The sequence below is a fragment of the Mus musculus genome, chromosome 2 (genome assembly GCF_000001635.26).
Source record: "Mus musculus strain C57BL/6J chromosome 2, GRCm38.p6 C57BL/6J".
Classification (NCBI taxonomy): Eukaryota; Metazoa; Chordata; class Mammalia; order Rodentia; family Muridae; genus Mus; species Mus musculus.
Window position 1 is genome coordinate 114,125,847 of NC_000068.7, and position 19,667 is coordinate 114,145,513.

The 19,667-nt window shown below is 41.2% G+C and overlaps 1 protein-coding gene across 2 annotated transcripts in view; it reads right to left on the reverse strand.

The window, feature by feature from the left end:
• Aqr (aquarius) overlaps nucleotides 1-19,667 on the reverse strand; it is a 74,179-nt gene that overhangs the window by 24,686 nt on the left and 29,826 nt on the right. For both annotated transcript variants that reach the window (NM_009702.3, NM_001290788.1), the window contains exons 15-23: nucleotides 17,142-17,262; nucleotides 15,023-15,164; nucleotides 11,024-11,202; nucleotides 8,806-8,973; nucleotides 7,121-7,290; nucleotides 4,689-4,930; nucleotides 1,667-1,813; nucleotides 1,110-1,179; nucleotides 45-155 (exon numbers count right to left, since the gene is read on the reverse strand). In NM_009702.3, coding sequence (NP_033832.2) covers nucleotides 45-155; nucleotides 1,110-1,179; nucleotides 1,667-1,813; nucleotides 4,689-4,930; nucleotides 7,121-7,290; nucleotides 8,806-8,973; nucleotides 11,024-11,202; nucleotides 15,023-15,164; nucleotides 17,142-17,262 — 1,350 coding nt within the window. The remainder of the gene's footprint in view (nucleotides 1-44; nucleotides 156-1,109; nucleotides 1,180-1,666; nucleotides 1,814-4,688; nucleotides 4,931-7,120; nucleotides 7,291-8,805; nucleotides 8,974-11,023; nucleotides 11,203-15,022; nucleotides 15,165-17,141; nucleotides 17,263-19,667) is intronic.

Here is a 19,667-nt window from a genome sequence, read left to right on the forward strand (position 1 = left end):
GTGAATGCACACAGACAGATAGGCACAGACAAAGCGTCAATTACCTGATTGGAATGAGTAACAATTAAAGTCCTCTGTTCTGGGAAATTGTGGTAAATGTTGGATATGATCTGGACTGCAACATCTGTTTTTCCTGTACCAGGTGGGCCCACAACCTATAAAACAACAAACACGTATCAAACACTAAGCTATTATGTTATTATAAAATAGAAATAAAAAACTTAGGAAAAAAAATAAGTGGACTCAGTAATGTAACAAACAGGACAGAGAACCCAATCTCAGAAACTCATACATCTATGGAAGAACACCAAGAAGTCATGTCATCGACCTCTGAGAAAAAAACGTGCAGTGATTAATGGCTGAAACTGCTAAGTCTCAAAAATCCTCTTCAGAAAAAAACTCACTTCAAACAAACAAAACAAAATCATTAAAAAAAAAAACTAGCAAAGTTGAAATGATGAAAAAGAAATATCACATAAATGCATACTCGTATGTACTCTTCAGTATCTATCCTTGTATCTATACTCTTCAGTATATGTGTACCTATAGGCATACTCTTCAGTGTATACGTACTTATATGAATACTCTTTAGTGTATGTATCCTCCTCAAATGTCTATTCTTCGGTACGTGTGTACTTGTATTTATACTCTTCTATGTGTGCATACTCGTATGCATAATCTTATATGTATACTCTTCAGTGTGTGCATACTCATATGTATACGCTTCAGTTTGTGTGTACTCCGATGTATACTCTCCAGTATATACATCTTCATATATGTACTCTTTAGTATATACATCGTCTTGGACTCTAACAGATTTAGACTCAAGAAAACAACTGAAAGTAAGAGAAACATTTCCATGAACTTGGAAATTAAACACACTCAAGGCAGAACTTTCTCTGTAGAGGGTCAGTGAGTAAACATTATAGACTTTGCTGGCCAAAAATCTGCTGCAAATACTTCTGTGGCTACAGCAAAAGGGGGACAGGTGGCATAACCAATGGCCACAGCTTACTGGGTGTCTGAACACTGCGATGAGCAGCACCCTCTCCTCATACACACAACGCTGCAATCACTTAAAGAGCCACAAAGTAGTTGGCTTTGCTTACCATGGTGAGTCCAGGCTGCATTCCGGCCCGGATGGCCTCTATCTGTGTATGAGTGAACTGGATTGTATTACTGCAATAGACAGTTAAATACAAGACGGTTAGAAATGCAGTAAGACGGCATCCAGTGCAGACCCACATAGCCATGACCAGCTCAAACATCCACGGGTACTCATTCCACAGCCCTCTGCTACATCCACCCTGCGGTTCCCATTCACGTCTCAAACACAGAATGAGGCTTATGGAGAGAGCAGTGTTCCCAATACACTTAGCCTATATTTTAGGCCTATGCGGCCAGCAGAAGTTCTAGTCCCAAATGCACTGCCCCTGTAGTCCCACACACTCTTACAAAGGCCACGGTTACCCAGGAGCGCCATGCCAGTAGCTGTGCAATGTGGACTTTTCAGTGCCAGGAAACATTTCCCTTTGGAATGCAGCTAGAGAGCAACCTAAAGTTTCCCAACTATTCAGATAATTGATAAACCAAAGGGAAAAAGGCCATCCCAAGGCTTTAAAAGACTAAGAGAATTTAAAACCAAGTTTGTAGGCAGTCACATTACCGTTTGGGCTGGTTGTAAGGATAAGGGCCTCTATTAGGAATAACATGAGGCTCCACAATTAAGGTCTTTGCTTCTTCTGTGTCATCTTCTTCCCCGTCTGCATCTTTTCTTTTCTTCCCCTTTCCACTTCTTACTGGGAACGTTATTCTACAAAAGCAAAACCCCCATTTATATTTAAAATAAGAAATGGACCAGACCACATCGGGTACTGGAGCAGGGAAGGGGAATGGACATGAGGTCCCGTCCCTAACCTACAAGTTATCTCCCAATTGTCAACCACTTCAAAAGGAAAAATCAGTTTTCTCCAACTGAGTCCCACTGGGTATAGGTGGAAACCTGACTCACCCAGCAGTGGATAGTCTCTACAAAACAAATTCAATGATAATTCTGGGGATTTCTTTTCTCATAATGCTTTATTTTGGGCTTTTTTTTTTTTAAACTTATTGGTCTTTTGCTTTTACATATGGTTCTGATTTTGTGATTTTATGAGATGTGCACGCACATATGTGTGTGCATGTATTTCATGCTTTTTCCTTTTTTCTTCATTTGTTTTTTTCAAGGGAGGGTTAGAGGGAGAGAGGAGGCATAGAGCTGGAAGGGTAGGGAGGCTCTATAGAAGATGAGGGAAGGGAGAATGTGAGCAGAGCAAATTGCAAGAAAAATTTAGCTTTCAATAAAAAAGAAAGAACTACTATCTCGTGTATGAAGTTGTGTGGCGAACAGATGAATGAGAAATATTTGTGATTTATCTCTATATAAACTTTGAAATAAAAGTACATTTACAATTACTAAAATGGGTGTTAAGTCTTCCCTCTGGGGGAAAACGTCATCCAACTAATGGATAAATCAAAGAAACATTAAGTATCTGTCATATGCAATGTAAAGTGCTTTATTCATGCTCATTTAGTAAGAAGACTTAAAGAGACAGGTTTCAAAGAACACAGCCAGAGAGAAAAGCCTTCCCCAAAGAAATAAGGAACAGCAGAGTCCACATACAAACAGCCAAGCCAGACACAGAGGACAACTGAGAAAAGGAGAGACAGACACTCTGAAGTCGGGTGTGGCAATTCAGGCAAGAGGTTCTTAGTCTGGGGTTAGAAGCTAATGTTTTCAATAAATTTCCTAAAATTAAGCCAAAAAAAGTTAACTCTCATTCTGTGTACTTTTCCCAATCTTCTTTCCCATTCTTAAAGTATAGACAGAGCCAAAAGCTGCCTAGAACTAAAGTGGCGAGTAAGTTCCCTTACTTGTAGGCAGAAGCATGCACTTCTCAAGCTAGGGAGTAAATGGCTCTATCTAGCAAAAGCATCTGAGAGTTCAAAAAATATACCACCATAGAAACCTAAAAAGGTCCAGCGACAGGCCCAAAAGTGGGATCCAGCTCAAGGGGAGGTCCCAAGGCCTGACAGTACTACCGACGCTATGGAGTGCTCACAAAAAGGGACTTAGCATGACCACACTCTGACGAAAGACTCAATAAGTAGCTGAAAAGAGTCAAATGCAGATATTTGCACCCAACTAATGGACAGAAGCTGTTGACCCCTGTGATTGAATTAGGGAAAAGCTGGAAGAAGCTGAGGAGGAGGGGGACCCTGTAGGAGGACCAGCAGTCTCAATTAACCTGGACCCCTGAGATCTCTCAAACACTGGACCACCAACCAGGCAGCATACACCAGCTGATATGAGGCCCCCAACACGCATGCAGCAGAGGACTGCTGGGTCTGTGTTCAATCAGAGATGATACACCTAACCCTTGAAAGACTGGAGGCCCCAGGGAGTTTAGAGGTCTGGTTGGGTGGGGGTTGGACATTCTTGTGGAGACAGGGGTGGGGGTGGGGGTGGGGAGGAGGTGTGGGATGTAGAACAGTTGGAGGGTGGATGGGGGAGGGGATAAAATCTGGAGTGTAAAATAAATAAATGATTAAATAAAAAACCAAACCAACCAAACAAACAAACAAAAGAAATCTAAGGGCCTAGAGAAGCAGAAGTTAGGAGGGACAAAGACTGTTTTTAACAGTCTATGCTACTGAAGAGTTATGAGAATACAGATAGAGAAAACCCAGGAGACAAGAGTGCTTTTGTAATAAACAGAATTTAGAGATGAAAGGAGGAAGACGAGGTGTGGCTATTCTGAAAACTATGTTGGAAGCATACTGAGTCACTGCATGTATTTAATAGGTCCTGTGGAAGGTGCATGCTCTGGCTTCCAGCTAAAGAAGTAAGATCTGAACTCTCCCAAGGCCATCTTGGCATACAGCTTCTGATGCTTATGAACAAACTCCGGAAGCAGCCAATGGCTCCATGCACCTCACTTTATTCCTACTTAAGAGCTAAAGCCACTTGACATTAACATAACTGTTTTGAATTCATACTGCATATCCACAATTTGAAACGTGAAATTGAAAATACTCTACAATCTTAAACATTTGCGATACTCAATTTTCAAAACATTTTGAATTTTGGAACATTTTGGCTTTCGGACTTTCAGATTAGGAATATCCAACTGGTGATATCTGTGGAAATACTTCAAAATCTGAAAAAAACTCCAAACTTACAATATCTCTGGTAACAAACATTTTAAATAAAGGGCACTCAACCTGTATTTAAAACCTGTATGAGGCAGGCAGAGTTGAAAGAAAACTTTTAGCTTCTTAAAATCAAAATGAAGTTCAACCTCACATGCCTGTATGGTGGTAGTTAGGGAACACACTAGACTACGTGTGAGAGGTACAGGCATATTTCCTTAGTCAGCTACTATATTTATACAGTTCTTTCCAAATCACAGACACTTACTGATCTCTTTTGAGACATGAAGCTACTTTTAATGTAGTCTTAAAAATAGCTTCTGCAATAAGAGTCAGGAATAGATTCAAATATAATAGTCTTATCCCAGTGATTATTACAGCAAAGCTAAGGACTGCCAAAATGAAGTCCAGACACAATGCTTAAAACTCACTTAGTCACCAGTGCTGATTCTACTACAGACAGACTAAGCCTAAGAGCAGATCCATTCTGATTTTACCTGAAAGGGGGGATTTGGAGTGCTGGGTCACTCACAGTCACTTTGACATTATGACCAGGAAAGCTGGCCTTTAAATGTTCAATGGAGAGAAAAGTGTCATTGAAATCCAGGGTGGCAATCTGATTGGGCATTTTTGAATAATGGGCACTACTTGGGTCCCCATAGCCCAAAATGATGTCATGCAGCCAGTCCGGTACCACGCAGTCAGTATTCATCAGATTCCGAATCGTCTCCAACACAGCCTGGCAGTAAAGAGACAGAAGAGTATCGCGTCAGTAGACATCTCGGACACCGGCACTTCCCTGGAATGCAGAGCTGACGGCACCAATCCGGAATGCCCATGTGTTTCAAGGCAAGAAGCTACTTTCTGCTGACAGGTGCTTGGCAAGACTGAACCAACAGCTATATTTTCAGTTGATACCATAGACTGAGTCAAACAAAAGAACTAAGTTAGTAAGCACAGTTTATCCACGAAGAATTCGTTTAGATAGAATGACATAAATAAGCTTGCCGCTTGACTCCTATTGAACAGGATAAAAATAAGATCCATGTCAACCCAATACCAAAAAACAAGATAAAGAAAGTTACAAAACAGGCCCTGAAATACAAATGCTTCCTTATAAACTCGAGTTTTTCTCTCTGCATACGTAGTGTATAGCTATAGCTGTTTGGTGAAATGCAGTACAATTTATAAATTTATAAAAGTCAGCATGGATAGAAAGAAATAAACAAGCAAACACATTGATAAGAGTGTCAAACAATATAGAGAAGAACTGGTACTACAATAAAAGGATTCTACAGGAGTTAGCACATTTCTGCCAAAAGGAATTAACAGAGCCGAGAACATTTTTTTTTAGAATATTCAAAAACCATTCTGATAAAGTAACAAATCCTAACATGTAAACTAGGAGAATCTCAAAGGCCTAATCTCAAAGAACCCAGCAACCAAATCGATGTTTTTAAAACTCAGTATCCTAGCACAGTAGAAGTAAGGGATAGGTGAGTGATGGACAGACGGACAAGCACATCCACAGAACACGGATGAGGAAGAGGAGAGCTCTGGATGGATGGAATCTTATATAAACCACGTAGAGGTGAAGGAAGGCACAGACCATGCCAAGAGGCAGCAGAATGTGATGATTAGTAAAGAATTTTACACAATTCAGAGGACTCCACCACAGGAGATGTGAGTGGTGGGGGATGGACTTCATATGAGGAAAAGCTTCAAGGAGGAAGGTGGCATTTTACTTTAATGCAACAAAGAATTTCTGATTTATTTAATCATTAATGGGTAGTTTCGGAAATGTTCTAAGTAGCAGAATAAAAGCATCAGTATTCAAGAGAATTAGAAAATATCTATCAACAGGACTATGAAGACAGTAGAGAAAGGTAGCCATCCCAACGGTCCAGGCAAGAACTGGAAGATCCAGGCTAGAACCGCTGCACTAACTGGAAATACAACTGCAGCATGGGACCAAGTGAGGATTCTACCAAGGTGTGCCAGAAACAGCAAACACACAGCACGGGCAGCTCCTGCTCGCTGCACCAGGACCTGAACGCCTCCTTGAATTCCCTTAAAAAGTCATGTTTGGCACTTGCTAACCTTTGATGATAACTATTTATATTTCTTTCTTGATTAACAGTTAAGGTATCAACTGCGTCTTATTCACCTCTACAAGTCCCAGGTAACTAAGCACAACATCACTCACAACAGAGACAGTCATTAGAATGGCAAAGAGAGGAATACTCTGTAGACTTCAGTTATGTGCCTGAGAGTCATTTATTGAAAAGTAAATGTGAGACCAGCCTAGCTCCTGTACAACCTGGAAACAGAGCTCTCTTAAGTGACACCTAAACTGAGTTGCTTGTGTCAAGTGGAGGAACAAACCATAAATATACCTGAGGAAAATCATTTAGAGGGACAGTGTAAAGTCTTATCTAAAGAACAGGGTGGCCTCTCTGTCCTTTCTCCCCTGGGAGCAGCTCTCCTGCCTTGGCCTCTCACCCCTTAAAATGGATGTCTGCTCCAAGTTCATCTCTACCTGCTCCCAGATCAGGAGCACCTCTCAGCTGCTGAGCCACCCGCTGTCTGCAGTGGAGCTGAAGAGACCACAGATGCCAACAGATGAGGGCCTCAGCAGCTTGGCCCGGTGGCCTCTGACCTCACTTATCCCTAGTCACAGCTTCCAAAACAGCATCATTTCAAGGGACATTGGCACGGCTGCCAAGTTCACTGGAGCTGCAGGTGCTACAGTTGGGGTGGCTGGCTCTGCGGCAGGGATGGGGATGAAGTGTCATATGTAATCAGTATGCTACGAATTTAAGACTGAAGTTAATATTCACTGCAACCCCTCTCCCCAGCACGTATGTGGTCCTCTTTTGGATTTCATTTCTAGGGTATAAGGAGTTTTAGCTGCAGAACTGAACATTACCTTGAAGTTATTCTCCTTCGGTTTCCTCCTCATTATGACATTGAAAGTGTCATACACATCTTCGGCTCCGTTTTGTATCGTATTGGTCATATCCTGTTGATACTGGTTTGGATCCAAAAATACTCGAAATGTCCTTGACTCTCCTCTAAGATTGGGTCTGGGTTCAGGTCCTAAATATTTTTAAAGAATTTGTTAAGTGAAACATGTATTTTCTTTTTTTTAACTAACTATAAAAGCAAGTTAAAAGTCTTTCCTTCATAGAAATGGCAAGTCAATGAACTCCACTCACCTCCAATACCCCGTGACTGAACTGTCCCATACTTAGACACTTCAGATTCAAAGTTAAAAGTATATTCCTGCTTTCCTAAATTCTTTTTTTCTCTTCTTTTCTTTTTTCTTTTCTTTCTTTTGTTTTTTTGTATAGCCCTGGCTGTCCTGGAACTCACTCTGTAGACCAGGCTGGCCTCGAACTTAGAAATCCACCTGCCTCTGCCTCCCAAATACTGAGATTAAAGGCGTACACCAACACTGCCTGGCTTATCATTTCTTACAACTCTGTCCTATGCTGATAAAATTGCACACACTGTAACCAATGCAGATGCTCCTATGGCAGGCATGCTTGGTGGTCAAACGCCCTCTCTCCCAGTCCCTATTAGTGACTCACGTGTGAGCACACATTAAGTGTTTTTTAGACTAAGCACACATGAGTTGTGCCAGCAGATGTGTATCTTATTTTAGGAATTAAGAAGTAGCCTTTCTATTTCTTAATTTGACAGTGGGTTTATTACTTTTCTCAACATTCCAGTTTCTACCTAACATCAGCAGCTGGAAAGGATTTCACATACAGGAAATGTGAGAGGAGGAACACTGGGAAGCTCAGCGGCCTCAGCTATCTGTCTATCTGTCTGTCTGTCTGTCTGTCTGTCTGCCTGCCTGCCTGCCTGCCTCCCTCCCTCCCTTCGCTGTGGTCTAACTTGGGTCTCATTTTGTGGCACAATGCTTATCCCCCCTAGCCTTCACTTCCTTCTGTTTCCTTAAACACTACAATTGAATAGCTGAATTAAGCATCAGCAGTCTAACAATAGCCTGAGCTCAAAATTACAAGTGAAGTGAATTCAAGTTTTAAGGGAAATCCAGTCACCAAACTGTGCAAGAAGCATGAGCCATCAGGAGTGCCAACGTAATAGTGTGTGCTCTGTAAAAGAGTCAAGACGGACCAACAATTGCAGATATCCCAGTAATACCAAGAAGAGTAAACTGACCCCACAAAACAGCTTTTAAAGCTATTCATTTGTTTGTATGTTGTATATGTGTGTGTATATGGGCATGTTAGGAGTATGTATATATGTGTATGTGTGTATATAGAGGCCAGAAGGATTATATGTGTGTTTGCTACCATGCCTGGCATGCTTAGAAATATTAAAAATCTTGTTTTGGAAAATTCAATACATTTAACAGTTTTTTGTCTTCCTTTTCTTTTTCAGTGCTGGGGAGTCAAACCTAAGGTGTAGGTACACTGCACATGTCCGGCCAGAGCCCTATCATCGTAGATATCAGCTAGTCTACAGTTGTAAAGTAGGTACCTTACATATGACTGTCTGTGTTTACTACATAAAACAACTCAGTTTTACCAAGTACGCCAGCACAAAAACGTGTCATTCTCACACACGGGTGGGTTACCGTACCGTCTTCGATGACTCGCCCTTTGTCATCCAGCATGCCCTGGATTTCACAGCCTCTGACGTACACCAGACCAACTTGCTCAATAAAAGGTCTCCTCCTGTCAAACTTAGTGCCGTAAGGTTTTGTTGGACGCACAGTAATTAAAAAGCATACATCGTGCTTTCGAAGACCTAGTAAAATATAAAGACATTTTTACTTAGTAGAATTACATTGTTTTTGATCTTTCGTTGGCAAATTCTTAACTTTTTTAAAGGAGAGGAGATTTAAAAATAACATTAAAAATAAAAGAGATGACCAATAATATATTTTGTATTAGAACATAATTATGTTTCCTATAGTTTTTAATAGTCAATATTTCATAGCAGTAATTAAAAGGAAGAAATTCTTATATTAAAATTAGAAGCCTGTATCATGAATTAATTACTGAGTAAGACTTTCAAGTCATGTTACAGATCCAAAATTGGATGTTCATCACCGTTCTTATTTTAATTCTTATTAAATAACTGAAAATATGGCTGGCATATAACTCATAGTCATCAAGTTTCTACCATCGCTTAGGTTATCTATCAGTGTCATCCCATACAGCCTGAGTGCACTGTCCTAAAACAGGTTAGCCCAAGAATAACTCGTCAAAGCACAGGAGTGTTAGCCACAGAAGTTCACCCACGGAATATGGCTCAGCATACAGTTTCAGTCAGCAAAATCTTTCTGAGTGACGTCAAGGGGCAAGGTACTGGTGTCAGAACCCAAAGCTGTCTAGCTTCCTCAGTAACGCTGACACAGAAGTTAAAGTGTTAGTGACACTTACCACACGGAAGCTTCGTCCCTGTTTCTTCCCAAGCTATTATTTTTACCATTATATTACAGAAATGAAATTTATATAGTCTGTCTGCTTATAATCTTGGAAGAAGAACACACAGCTAGATTAAGACACCAATGTCAGTGTGTGGCTAATAGGATTGGAGACATCATGGCTCTCTGTCGTGAGTATACGTAAGTTTCCAGGAGTAATAAACACAATACCCTCCCTAGCAATCAATGACTTCTCAAGGTGCAGCGATCAGAAAGGCGCACAATGCTCTAAGCGTAGAAGGCAACAGACTGGAGCACATAGAAACCATAAAGGACTCAAAACAATCTGTCACAAATGATACCCACCAAAGCAGCCATTTGTCACACACTTGGCCAACTTCACTGCTGGGTTCCTTTAGAGTCTAACACATGCTCCTCATGCTATGCTACTGCTATGCGGGGAGCTATAATTTCTGAAAACTGATCCCTTTCCTTCTGGCATTTGAAGAAGGTGGCAGGAGATTAACCCTCCTGGCTGTATCCCTCACCACAGGGCAGCAAGGGGAACAGTCTCTTAGACAGCTGGGAACGGTGTGGTGTGGTGTGTGTGTGTGTGTGTGTGTGTGTGTGTGTGTGTGTGTGTGTGAGTGTGTATGTAATGATGCAAAGTGCCCACTGCAGGTTGGTCCAGAGCCAGCTCTTACACAGATGTTAGCCAAGTTTTAACTCCTTCTCACTTAGCACTTTAGAACATTGCTTCTCAAAAAGCTAATTATGATACACAACTGTCATTGCTAAAAACTTAGGCAGTAAGGAAAAAAACCAAGAAAAACAACTGGTTTACTTTCTTGTCAATTATCATCCAATCTGAAGGAAATCTAGTTTCAGTGATCCCGTCCATCTTCCTCCTTGTGCTAAGGCAAACTGTCCTCCGGAGCGGCTTCACTCCGCGTCTCCTCACCAGCTTCTCCATGCATTCTCCGTGACGCGCATGCGTCTCTTTTCTACTCTGGCTGCTCTCGTCTTTTCAGAGTATGACTATCTCTACTTACACCGCAAGTGTGTATAAGTTATATATGATTCTCCTCTAGGGCACACTGATGCCTTTATGTTGATGTACAAATCTAGCATTTACTAGATTATTAAATTAGCTCTACTAATTTAACAGTTTCTTCTTACTTTGCTTTGCAAACCGCAATCTTTAGAATACTCTGACAGTGTTATTTGTATTGAAATACTTAAAATACTCTGGCTCAATTCTTAGTATTTACTAGTAATTACAAAGACTACTACAGTGCTTTCAATTAAATTTTAAGAATAAAATGGAATAAGGATAATATTTAGTAAAAGTACTCAACCAATGCTCTAAATGAAAAGCTATAAATCACAGAGGCAAAAGGTGGCATCACTTTTGAACTGCCAAGTTACCTTCCCACTCATCCTTGATGTGGTCTCTGACATTCAGATTGATGGTGACATCTGCACGAACTCGGGTTGGCCAGTTTTCACCGATGTTGGGTTTGGCAACCTCGACTACAGTGAAAGCCACAATGGGCTGGGCCATCCGTGCCCAACCACCGAACACTACGCCACCATACTCAGACTGCCTGAAATCCAAAGCAGTGCATGATTACACAAACAAGAACTTTACAGCTTTACACGGGACAGCGTGGGAGAGTACATGTTTAGCTCACAGTGAAGTCTGGCTAGCACTGGCTATCCTTGATAAGGGTCGTTTCTTCGTCAAGGCTGAATAGTATGCTATATTGTATACGTGACCCACATTTTCTTTACTTGTTCATCTCTACATAGTCACAGGTTGTTTCTCTATCTTGGCTGCTGACAACAGTGCTGCTCTGAACATGAAGTACAAGTATTTCTTTCAAGACAGTGATTTTAGTTCCTATTAACATATACCCATAAGTAGGATTACTAAACATGATTCTCTTTTTAATATGAAGAATGTCTGTGCTGTCTTCTATAATGGCTATAAAATCATATACTCAACAAAAATGCATAGAGCTTTCATTTTCTTAAATAACCTTGCCAATACTTATCTTCCTTCTTAGCACGATGGCTGACTAGCTAGTGGCTGGATCTCCATTTCCCAGATAATTACAGGCCTGAGCCCCGCTTGTTTATCTGCTGGCTGCCTTTACATCCTCATTGCAAGCATGTCCTTTTAGGATGTTTGATTTTTTTTTTTTTCACATTATTTTTTGTGTTGAGTTGCCTGTGTCCTTATACCTCTGGCCTTACGTCTAACTGACACACGTCACAGTGTTTCCTTGCATGGCACAGCTGTACAGAGGCTTGCCACTCTCATGCGCTTCTAGTCCCTATGACAGTATTGTTCTCTTTGTTTCCTCTATTTTGGTGTCAAAATCTAAGACAAAAACCAAAAGCAAAACAAAAGAGTGCTAAGAGCAATGTCATGGTAGCTTTTCCTCTGCTTTCTTCCAAAAATGTCGTGTCTCAAGCAAGCCTTAGTTTATTTAATCTGCTTGAGTCCATGTTTTACTACTAGGCAGGGATTCTGCAGGCAGGTCTAGCTTTCCTCACTGAAAACACTTCCTGCTTCTCTGTGGCTTCTCTGCACAGCTTTCTTCCTGGCCTTTCTGCTGCTGCCTATTTGTGTATATCCCAGGGAGCGGGGTGCTTTTCTTTCTCTTTTCTTGGTTTTTCAAGACAGGGTTTCTTTGTGTAGTCCTGGCTGTCCTGGAACTAACTTTATAGTAGACCAGGCGGGTCTTGAATGAGAGATCCACCTGCCTCTGCCTCCAGAGGGTTGGTATTTAAGGCACACGCCACCATTGATCTGTGTCCCTGTTTTTATGTCTACTGAACTCCGTCTTCATCACAGTAGCTTTGTAATAGAATTTGAAATCAGGAAATGCAATGTCTCTAGTTTCACTGTCTCCAACAGAAACTGCTTCAGCTGCTCTCTCGTTCATTTACTGATCGGAATCCCCGCTGCTTGGAGAACTGCTCTCTGCTTCTCCTACAGAAGAGAGGGGTCTGTCCCTGTGGCATCTCCTCCATTTTAAAGGACAGTTCTACTCATGTTTATTTTATCCTTTGTCTCTCTTAAATAATTTCAACTACTAACATTTTCATCTTTTGTTCTTCATGTTCTTAGGTTACACTTAAAATACATTTCTAGAACAAGCTATTATTTTAAAAACTTTAAAAAAACATGCAAGACTCCTCATTGAACTATATACTACCTTAAATCCCTTAAAATATCTTATCACTTAAAAAAGGTCAGAGGGGAAGTTAACCAGTAGTAACTACGCCCAGATAGGCATTCTTATTTATGTTACTTCAATTAACTTTATTATTGTTTTTACATGAAATGGTTTATTTGGAACACAAACTAAGGCAGCACTTTGAAACTTAAAGTTAATTCCAAAAACGACATTCCAAAAACTTTACATTACCTCTAATATAAAGATTCTGTGCTATAACTAAGAACTGTACAATTTTATGACATCAAGGCAAAACTAAGAATAAAAGTCCTACAGTGTAGGACTTGCTTAGCAAGCTTCAGGGTGGCATGACAGTGTGCTGAACCCTCGCAAAGGCGTCCTGGCACTTCCTCCGCTCTAATCACTTTACCCTTGGACAGCTCCTATTGTCTTGTGGGACTCAGTCACTGTAAATGTACAATTCAGGAGGATTAGTAAGTGCACACGATATGCATGTACCACCACAGTCCGCCTTTAGAACATCTGCTTTGTCCCTGAAGAAAGACTTCTAACAGCAGTCCATCTCCCACGACCCCAGGCAGCCTCTACTCTGGTCCTTTCACTTTTCGTTTTCTTACAGACTGAAATATGACACATCAAGGACAGGCTTCTGCCCCGTGGAAGCACATCATGTTTTACTGCTGTCCCAGTGGCTTCAGCCATGGGAAACACAACTGGAAACGTGACCCAAAACATATAACACATAAGAGTGCTTGGGCTTCTTTCCCGCCCTTGTGGTGTGGTCCCACACCTACAGAAATCCCTTCAGGGGCATCAGTGCAAAAACTTTAGAAGGGTTTATTATTTCACATATGAACAAATTAACTCCAAAAGTTAACATTTTCTTTCATCTCCCCCCCCCCAAAAAAAGTAATTAAAAAAAAATCCTCTATTAATAGAGAATAGAAACCATGAGTAATTGTTTGTTTTCTTTGTATGTGTGCTTGACATTTAAATTAAATGTACAAGTGAATTCTATTTACTTAAGTACTAGTTAATAAATCCCTATTTTGCAAAATGGCCAAAATTAGGCTCTAAATGTAGACATCTAAGTGCAAGGTAACCATAAATTGTAAAGGAGTTTCTGGATCAAGTGCTCCCACAGGGTCCCAACAATGGGCAATCGTGTCAGCAAGGCTGTGGGCAGGGATGAGCAGCCAGTGGCTATACAAATCTCACAATCCTAGCCTACTTACTGACTCAACTAATTATTAACTCAAAAATACTTTGTGTTGGGTTTTATAGTCTCATCCAGAATAACTTCTCACATAGTAATTTAAAAAACAGAACTGACTATAAAGTAAAATATGGAAGTGAGAAACAGATCATTACCACAGAGCCTGTGGTCGCTCTCTACGGCTAGGGACACCTGAGGAGGTTCAGGCTGCAGAGACTGTCCGACTTTCCATACAGAGTCAGTATCACGTGTGTATCTCTACTATGCCTGAAAGGTAATGATTCGCTTCACAAATAAAGTTTGCTCATTTGTAATCACTTGAAATTTTTGAAACCATCTACTTAGAAACAGTGAATGAAAAGAATTTACCCAAAGTCACTCAATGGATAAAACTCCAAAATTAACCTTCACAAATCTCATAATGCAACCCCATCTACCACAGTTAGAACAAAGGGATTTTCTTAAAGAAACTCTTCAGATAAAGCCAGGAGGTTGAGAGTCGAGTTTAAACCGAAAAAGTTCTCAAGTAAGTAGATCTATAAGTGAATCCTGCCAATGCAGTTGAGTTGCAATGTGCTGCTCATAGTGTTCCACACCAGGCTCGGTCCTCCAGCTCACACTTCTGGCTACAGTCACTGGAACAACAGTGGGAGAGCAGCACTCCTGGCTGCTGAACTTCACCCAAGACCAACAGAGTCTAACCTGCCCTAGTCCAGGACTGCTGGGCCCTCTATACCCTGTTATTGATCACTACTGAGTTTTCCGCTTCCCTGACTAACATGACCTCTTCTCCCTTCTCCCCAGGACCCCTGCCACATCTCCAAGGTACTCAAATATGTATCTTATACGTTAACACTTCTGAAGTAAATTCACATTGTAAACATTCTCAAATAGGAGGTATCTTTGGCAGATATCTTCATACTGCTAACATACTGATTTTCCTACCACACTGTATCAGACACTGCACACACACTTCATTACAGACGGCATCAATGTACTGACCAGGGCTTCATTCTGCTGACACTGTCCTCGATGTCTTGTCTAATTTCGTAAGTTGACTCTAAGCGGAAGAGATTGAAGTTCCTCAGGAGATAGTCGTGCAGAGTCAAAAACTGCAGATTCAACTTGGGGAGAGCAAGGCAGCCTGGAAAGGAAAACAGCATCAATGACTGCATTATTCCTTTAATCAACCATCTGGTCTATATCCAAAAACACACTAGCAGCTGGAGAAGCAGCTACTGAGGTCTGTGGAGCAGACACATCTCCACATTTTCCATTTGCACGGACTACACAGGCTATCTTGTGAGAACCGATGTAAGGATACAACTATTCGTTCAATTAATCAAACAGCAGCATTTCACAGGCCAGCATGCGTCTTAAATGTTTCCAAAGATATTTAACCCTGATACCGATGTTAGTAGCTTCTTGTACCCAATTCAAGCCACCCAAAACCTGACGTGCCTAACGCTAGCATAAGCTCACCCTGCGGCAAAACACAGCACGAGAGAGTAAATACGATGCTGCTACATTACCTAAAGAGAACTCCAAACGTGCTTTTTGCTAGACTTTAGGGGTCAAGGCATTGGTTTTTTTGTGTTTTGTTTTTTCAAGACAGGGTTTCTCTGTGCAGCTAGCCCTGACTGTCCTGGAACTAACTCTGTAGACCAGGCTGGCCTCGAACTCAGAAATCCGCCTGCCTCTGCCTCCCTTGTGCTGGGATCAAAGGCGTGCGCCACCACCGCCCGGCACCAGCACTGTCTTTATGTTACTCCAACTCATCTCTTCTCTGTGACTGAGCAGTCTTAGCATTATTTAGAGATCAAGTACTCAACAGCACTACCAAAGCCACAATACATTTACCTGACAAATCACATTTTTATACATTATCTATAGTACCACTGTAATAAGAGAACTTAAAGACAAGAGATGGTGTACCAAATATTCACACTGTTTATATTCGTACACACTGACTTACACTCTGAGTCACTGTCTCGCAGGCATAGGCTGAAGGAAAGGTACCTCATTTTCATTAAAAAACAAAAACCTGTTAGTACCTTGCAACCCTAACTTGAATTAAAAATGGCTACATAGACAGGAATGGGTTTCTCATGGCATCTTCATGTATATGTTCATACCGTGTTTTCATTAGGTGCCCTCCCTTTGTCTCCCTAGTTGTCCTTTCTGGCCAGCTAGTTCTCCTCCTTCCCTTGTTAGACCAACCTCGGCTTTATTACATGAATTGCACTAACCTATTTCTCACCTTCCTTAAAATCTCTTCCTCCAGTCTCCTGACCTGTGACTGTCTTGTCCTACACACACACACACACACACACACACACACACACACACACACACACACACGATACAACAGACACAGCTACATATAATTTAATTTCCATGTTCTGGATACGGAAAAGAATAAGCCATGCTTGTCCTTTTGACTCTGGCTTATGCTGTTTAACACCATGGTTTCCAACTGCACACACTTTCTGCGGGTGGATTTCAAGAGAAATTCTAGGAAACTCTTGGAACAGTAACCATCAAAATAATTGTGACTACTTTAAAGATACCACTAGTGCCATACTACTGGTACATTTAAGCCAAGTTCTCATCTACAAAAACAGGTAGTTTTCAATCAAAGGTACAGGTTCAATAGCTAGTACAGACACTTGGGAGGTAGCCCTAAGCATCTGTTATCAACTGCTGGCGATGGGGTTTTTTGGTTTTTGGTTCTCAGTACCTGGCTTCATAAAGAACTTTAAAAAGGCTCTACCAGAGCTTTTGAAGGGCATGTCTATCAAACAGCATATCACAGTGATCAATGAAAGCTACACTTTCTTTACTCTTAAGCCTACTCAAAAACAGCATTGTGGTTTAATAATCATATTTTATATAGAGAAATACATCCTAGGATAATTAAGTCCTTTTGCTAAGTATTCACTTTTTTCTAGCTTCACTCTTTTAATCCTCACTCTTTTCTAGCTTCTAAGTCCACAGAACACAGAACAGTAATCTACTGTATAGAGGAGACGTGTGTGCGTGCGCACACACACACACACACACACACACACACACACACACACACACACGTTACACATGAGCTCCGTATTCCCTTACCTACCTTCCCCAGAATAGTACTCAGTAGGGACGATGTTCTCATCCCATATAATTTTCTCAGTTGGATACAAAGGCATCTGATTCAGTTGCTGAATTTGAGAGATGCGGCGTTCGTGGCGAGACACCTAAGGGAAGGAAACAGTGGAGTTACAGTAGAACATGAGTGACACCAGGGTAATCAGAGCCAGCAGGAGAGAGCCTGTCTTCACTGCCATTAGGCATGGAGTGAGATATTCCTGGGCTTCAGTCTCTGTGACAGTTTGATAAGACTTGATTTTTCCCCTTTCTGTTTTCCCTCATAAATCATAAAAAAAAAAAACACCCAACAACAAGGTATTAACCAAATGAACTCGAGCTGGATCCCAGCTCCTCCATTTATAAGAAGTTACTATAAGCGTCTTAATCTGTCTCCTTTTACTAAAACAGCGGAAGTATCGGTCTCTAACCAGGGTTCCATGGTGACGAGAAGGAGTACTATAAAACTGCATCAAACTCCCTGGCATATGCCAAGAGTTTAAGAACTGTAGCATCTATGTAAAAACCTAACAAATTCCCCAAATAGAAATTATGAACCCTGGACTTTGTTTTCATGTTCCTTCTAAGACTCTCCCATGATCTGAGAATGCTCCTTAATCCCCGGTCTGAGGCTTCTCTACTGTAAATGAGAGCCTGGCTGAGCTGCACTCCCTCTCATTAATGATATCTATGCACGCTTGATCTCCCAGCAGTGCATCTCACACAGAAACTGTGATTTCTAATTAACAAGGCCAGAATGGCGCACGGCTTTTCTATGGGAATCATCCCTGGGAAAGGTTTCTATTTCTTTTGTTCATAAAAACTTCGTATTGGTACCAACAGCCTGACTTGAAAGAGATTTTCTTGTCAGAAAAGAGCTCAGGGAATTTTTAGGAAGCGTTTGCAGTTACAGACAGTGACAAGTGACTTGTAGGAGGACAGGCAAAGACAGACATCTAAGGCACATGCTCAGAGCAAACATGCAAAGAAAAAAGTAGTTTCCATTCTGGAACTAATCTGAAGCGCTCCCCAAATGACACTCAGACACCTGTCACTGGGCCTTAAACACCTGTTACAAATGCTTTGTCTCTGCTCTCCACATTTAGCATATTACCATCATCTTCCTACAGGGAGGAATTATGCTCTCTGTCGGGTACAAGAACAAGCTTGGAAAGTAAAGCCCGGAACGGCATGCCTAATACGGTTCAATATGAAGAAAAATCAACAGACACATATGCCTATTTAGTTAGTTAGTTCTTATTTGTTTTGCTCAGCAATGAAAATGTCTGAAATAGATGAAAAGCTACTTAATCTTATAACAGAAAAACTAACACTTTAAATCCTTTTGTTTTGTTTTGTTTTGTTTTGCTGGAAAAGCAGGAAGACTGAGCAAAACCAAGGCTGGTGCGAAGGCAGTGCAGGCTCATCAGAGTGTTGGTTTTGGAGGTTAACCCAGCAGCCATAAGCACACATGGTGAAATAACCAGTTCCTGGTTCTGGTTAAATGTTCACATATGGGTGTACACGCACACACACGCGCGCGCGCGCACACACACACACACTCGTGCGCGTGCGTTATCTGTAAAGGTGAAAACTGTCAACACTTAAGGAGCCATAAGTTAGTGACATGGCTAAATATTTGACATAAATAGTCATCTGTTTCAGAAAATGTTGTATGAAAAGGAGGTGTCCCGACACAACGCAGTGGACTACATGTCCAAACAAGGTGAAATGAAGACAATACTAAAGAGTTTTTAAGAAGTTATGGAATTCCTTGAATTCTTTCGTCCTGCGGTGCTGGTATAGTAGTCACTATATTGTGTAAGTAAGCAGTCTCTACCACTGTGCTATGTCTACCTCCACATTAATAAAATGTACCTAGTTAACAGTCACGTAATTTAATAGGTCCAAGAAGTCTTCTGAGAGCTCCACAAGGTGCAGGTGAAGAGTCTCCGTGCTCCCTCCTGGCAACAGGAGAAGCCCACTGCATGAGAAGCCCATTCATTCCCTGATTTGAACGACTGTGCAGTGGTGCGCTATGTACAGGGTAAGCCAAGCCCCACCCCAAAACCCAGACAACAGCCACAGCAACAACAGTAAAAAGTCACCACACCCAACCACAACCACAACAAAAAGCTAGTTTAGAAAATAAAGACGACTGAAGAATTGCTTAGAATTCTTAAGCCACTTAGAAATCATTTACTGTATTTCTAAGTTACTGAATTTATAGTATCAAGGCTATGACCTGATACTGAATACAGAATTTTTGAATAACTGCCTTTAAAATAACACATGGCCACGGTTATTAACATGCACTGTGTCTAGCTGTGGTCTCTTTGAATCTCCAGAGCATGAGTGCAGGGTGACACAGAAGCTGCTCAGTGCCACAGCGACTTCCTGCCGTAACGGAGCTTAAAGGTTTGAGAGGTGTGAGAAAAGAAACCACAGACGTGAAAAACCAAGCCTGAGGCCTGGCCCCCCAAACCCCTAATTTAATTAGTTCCAAACACAAGAG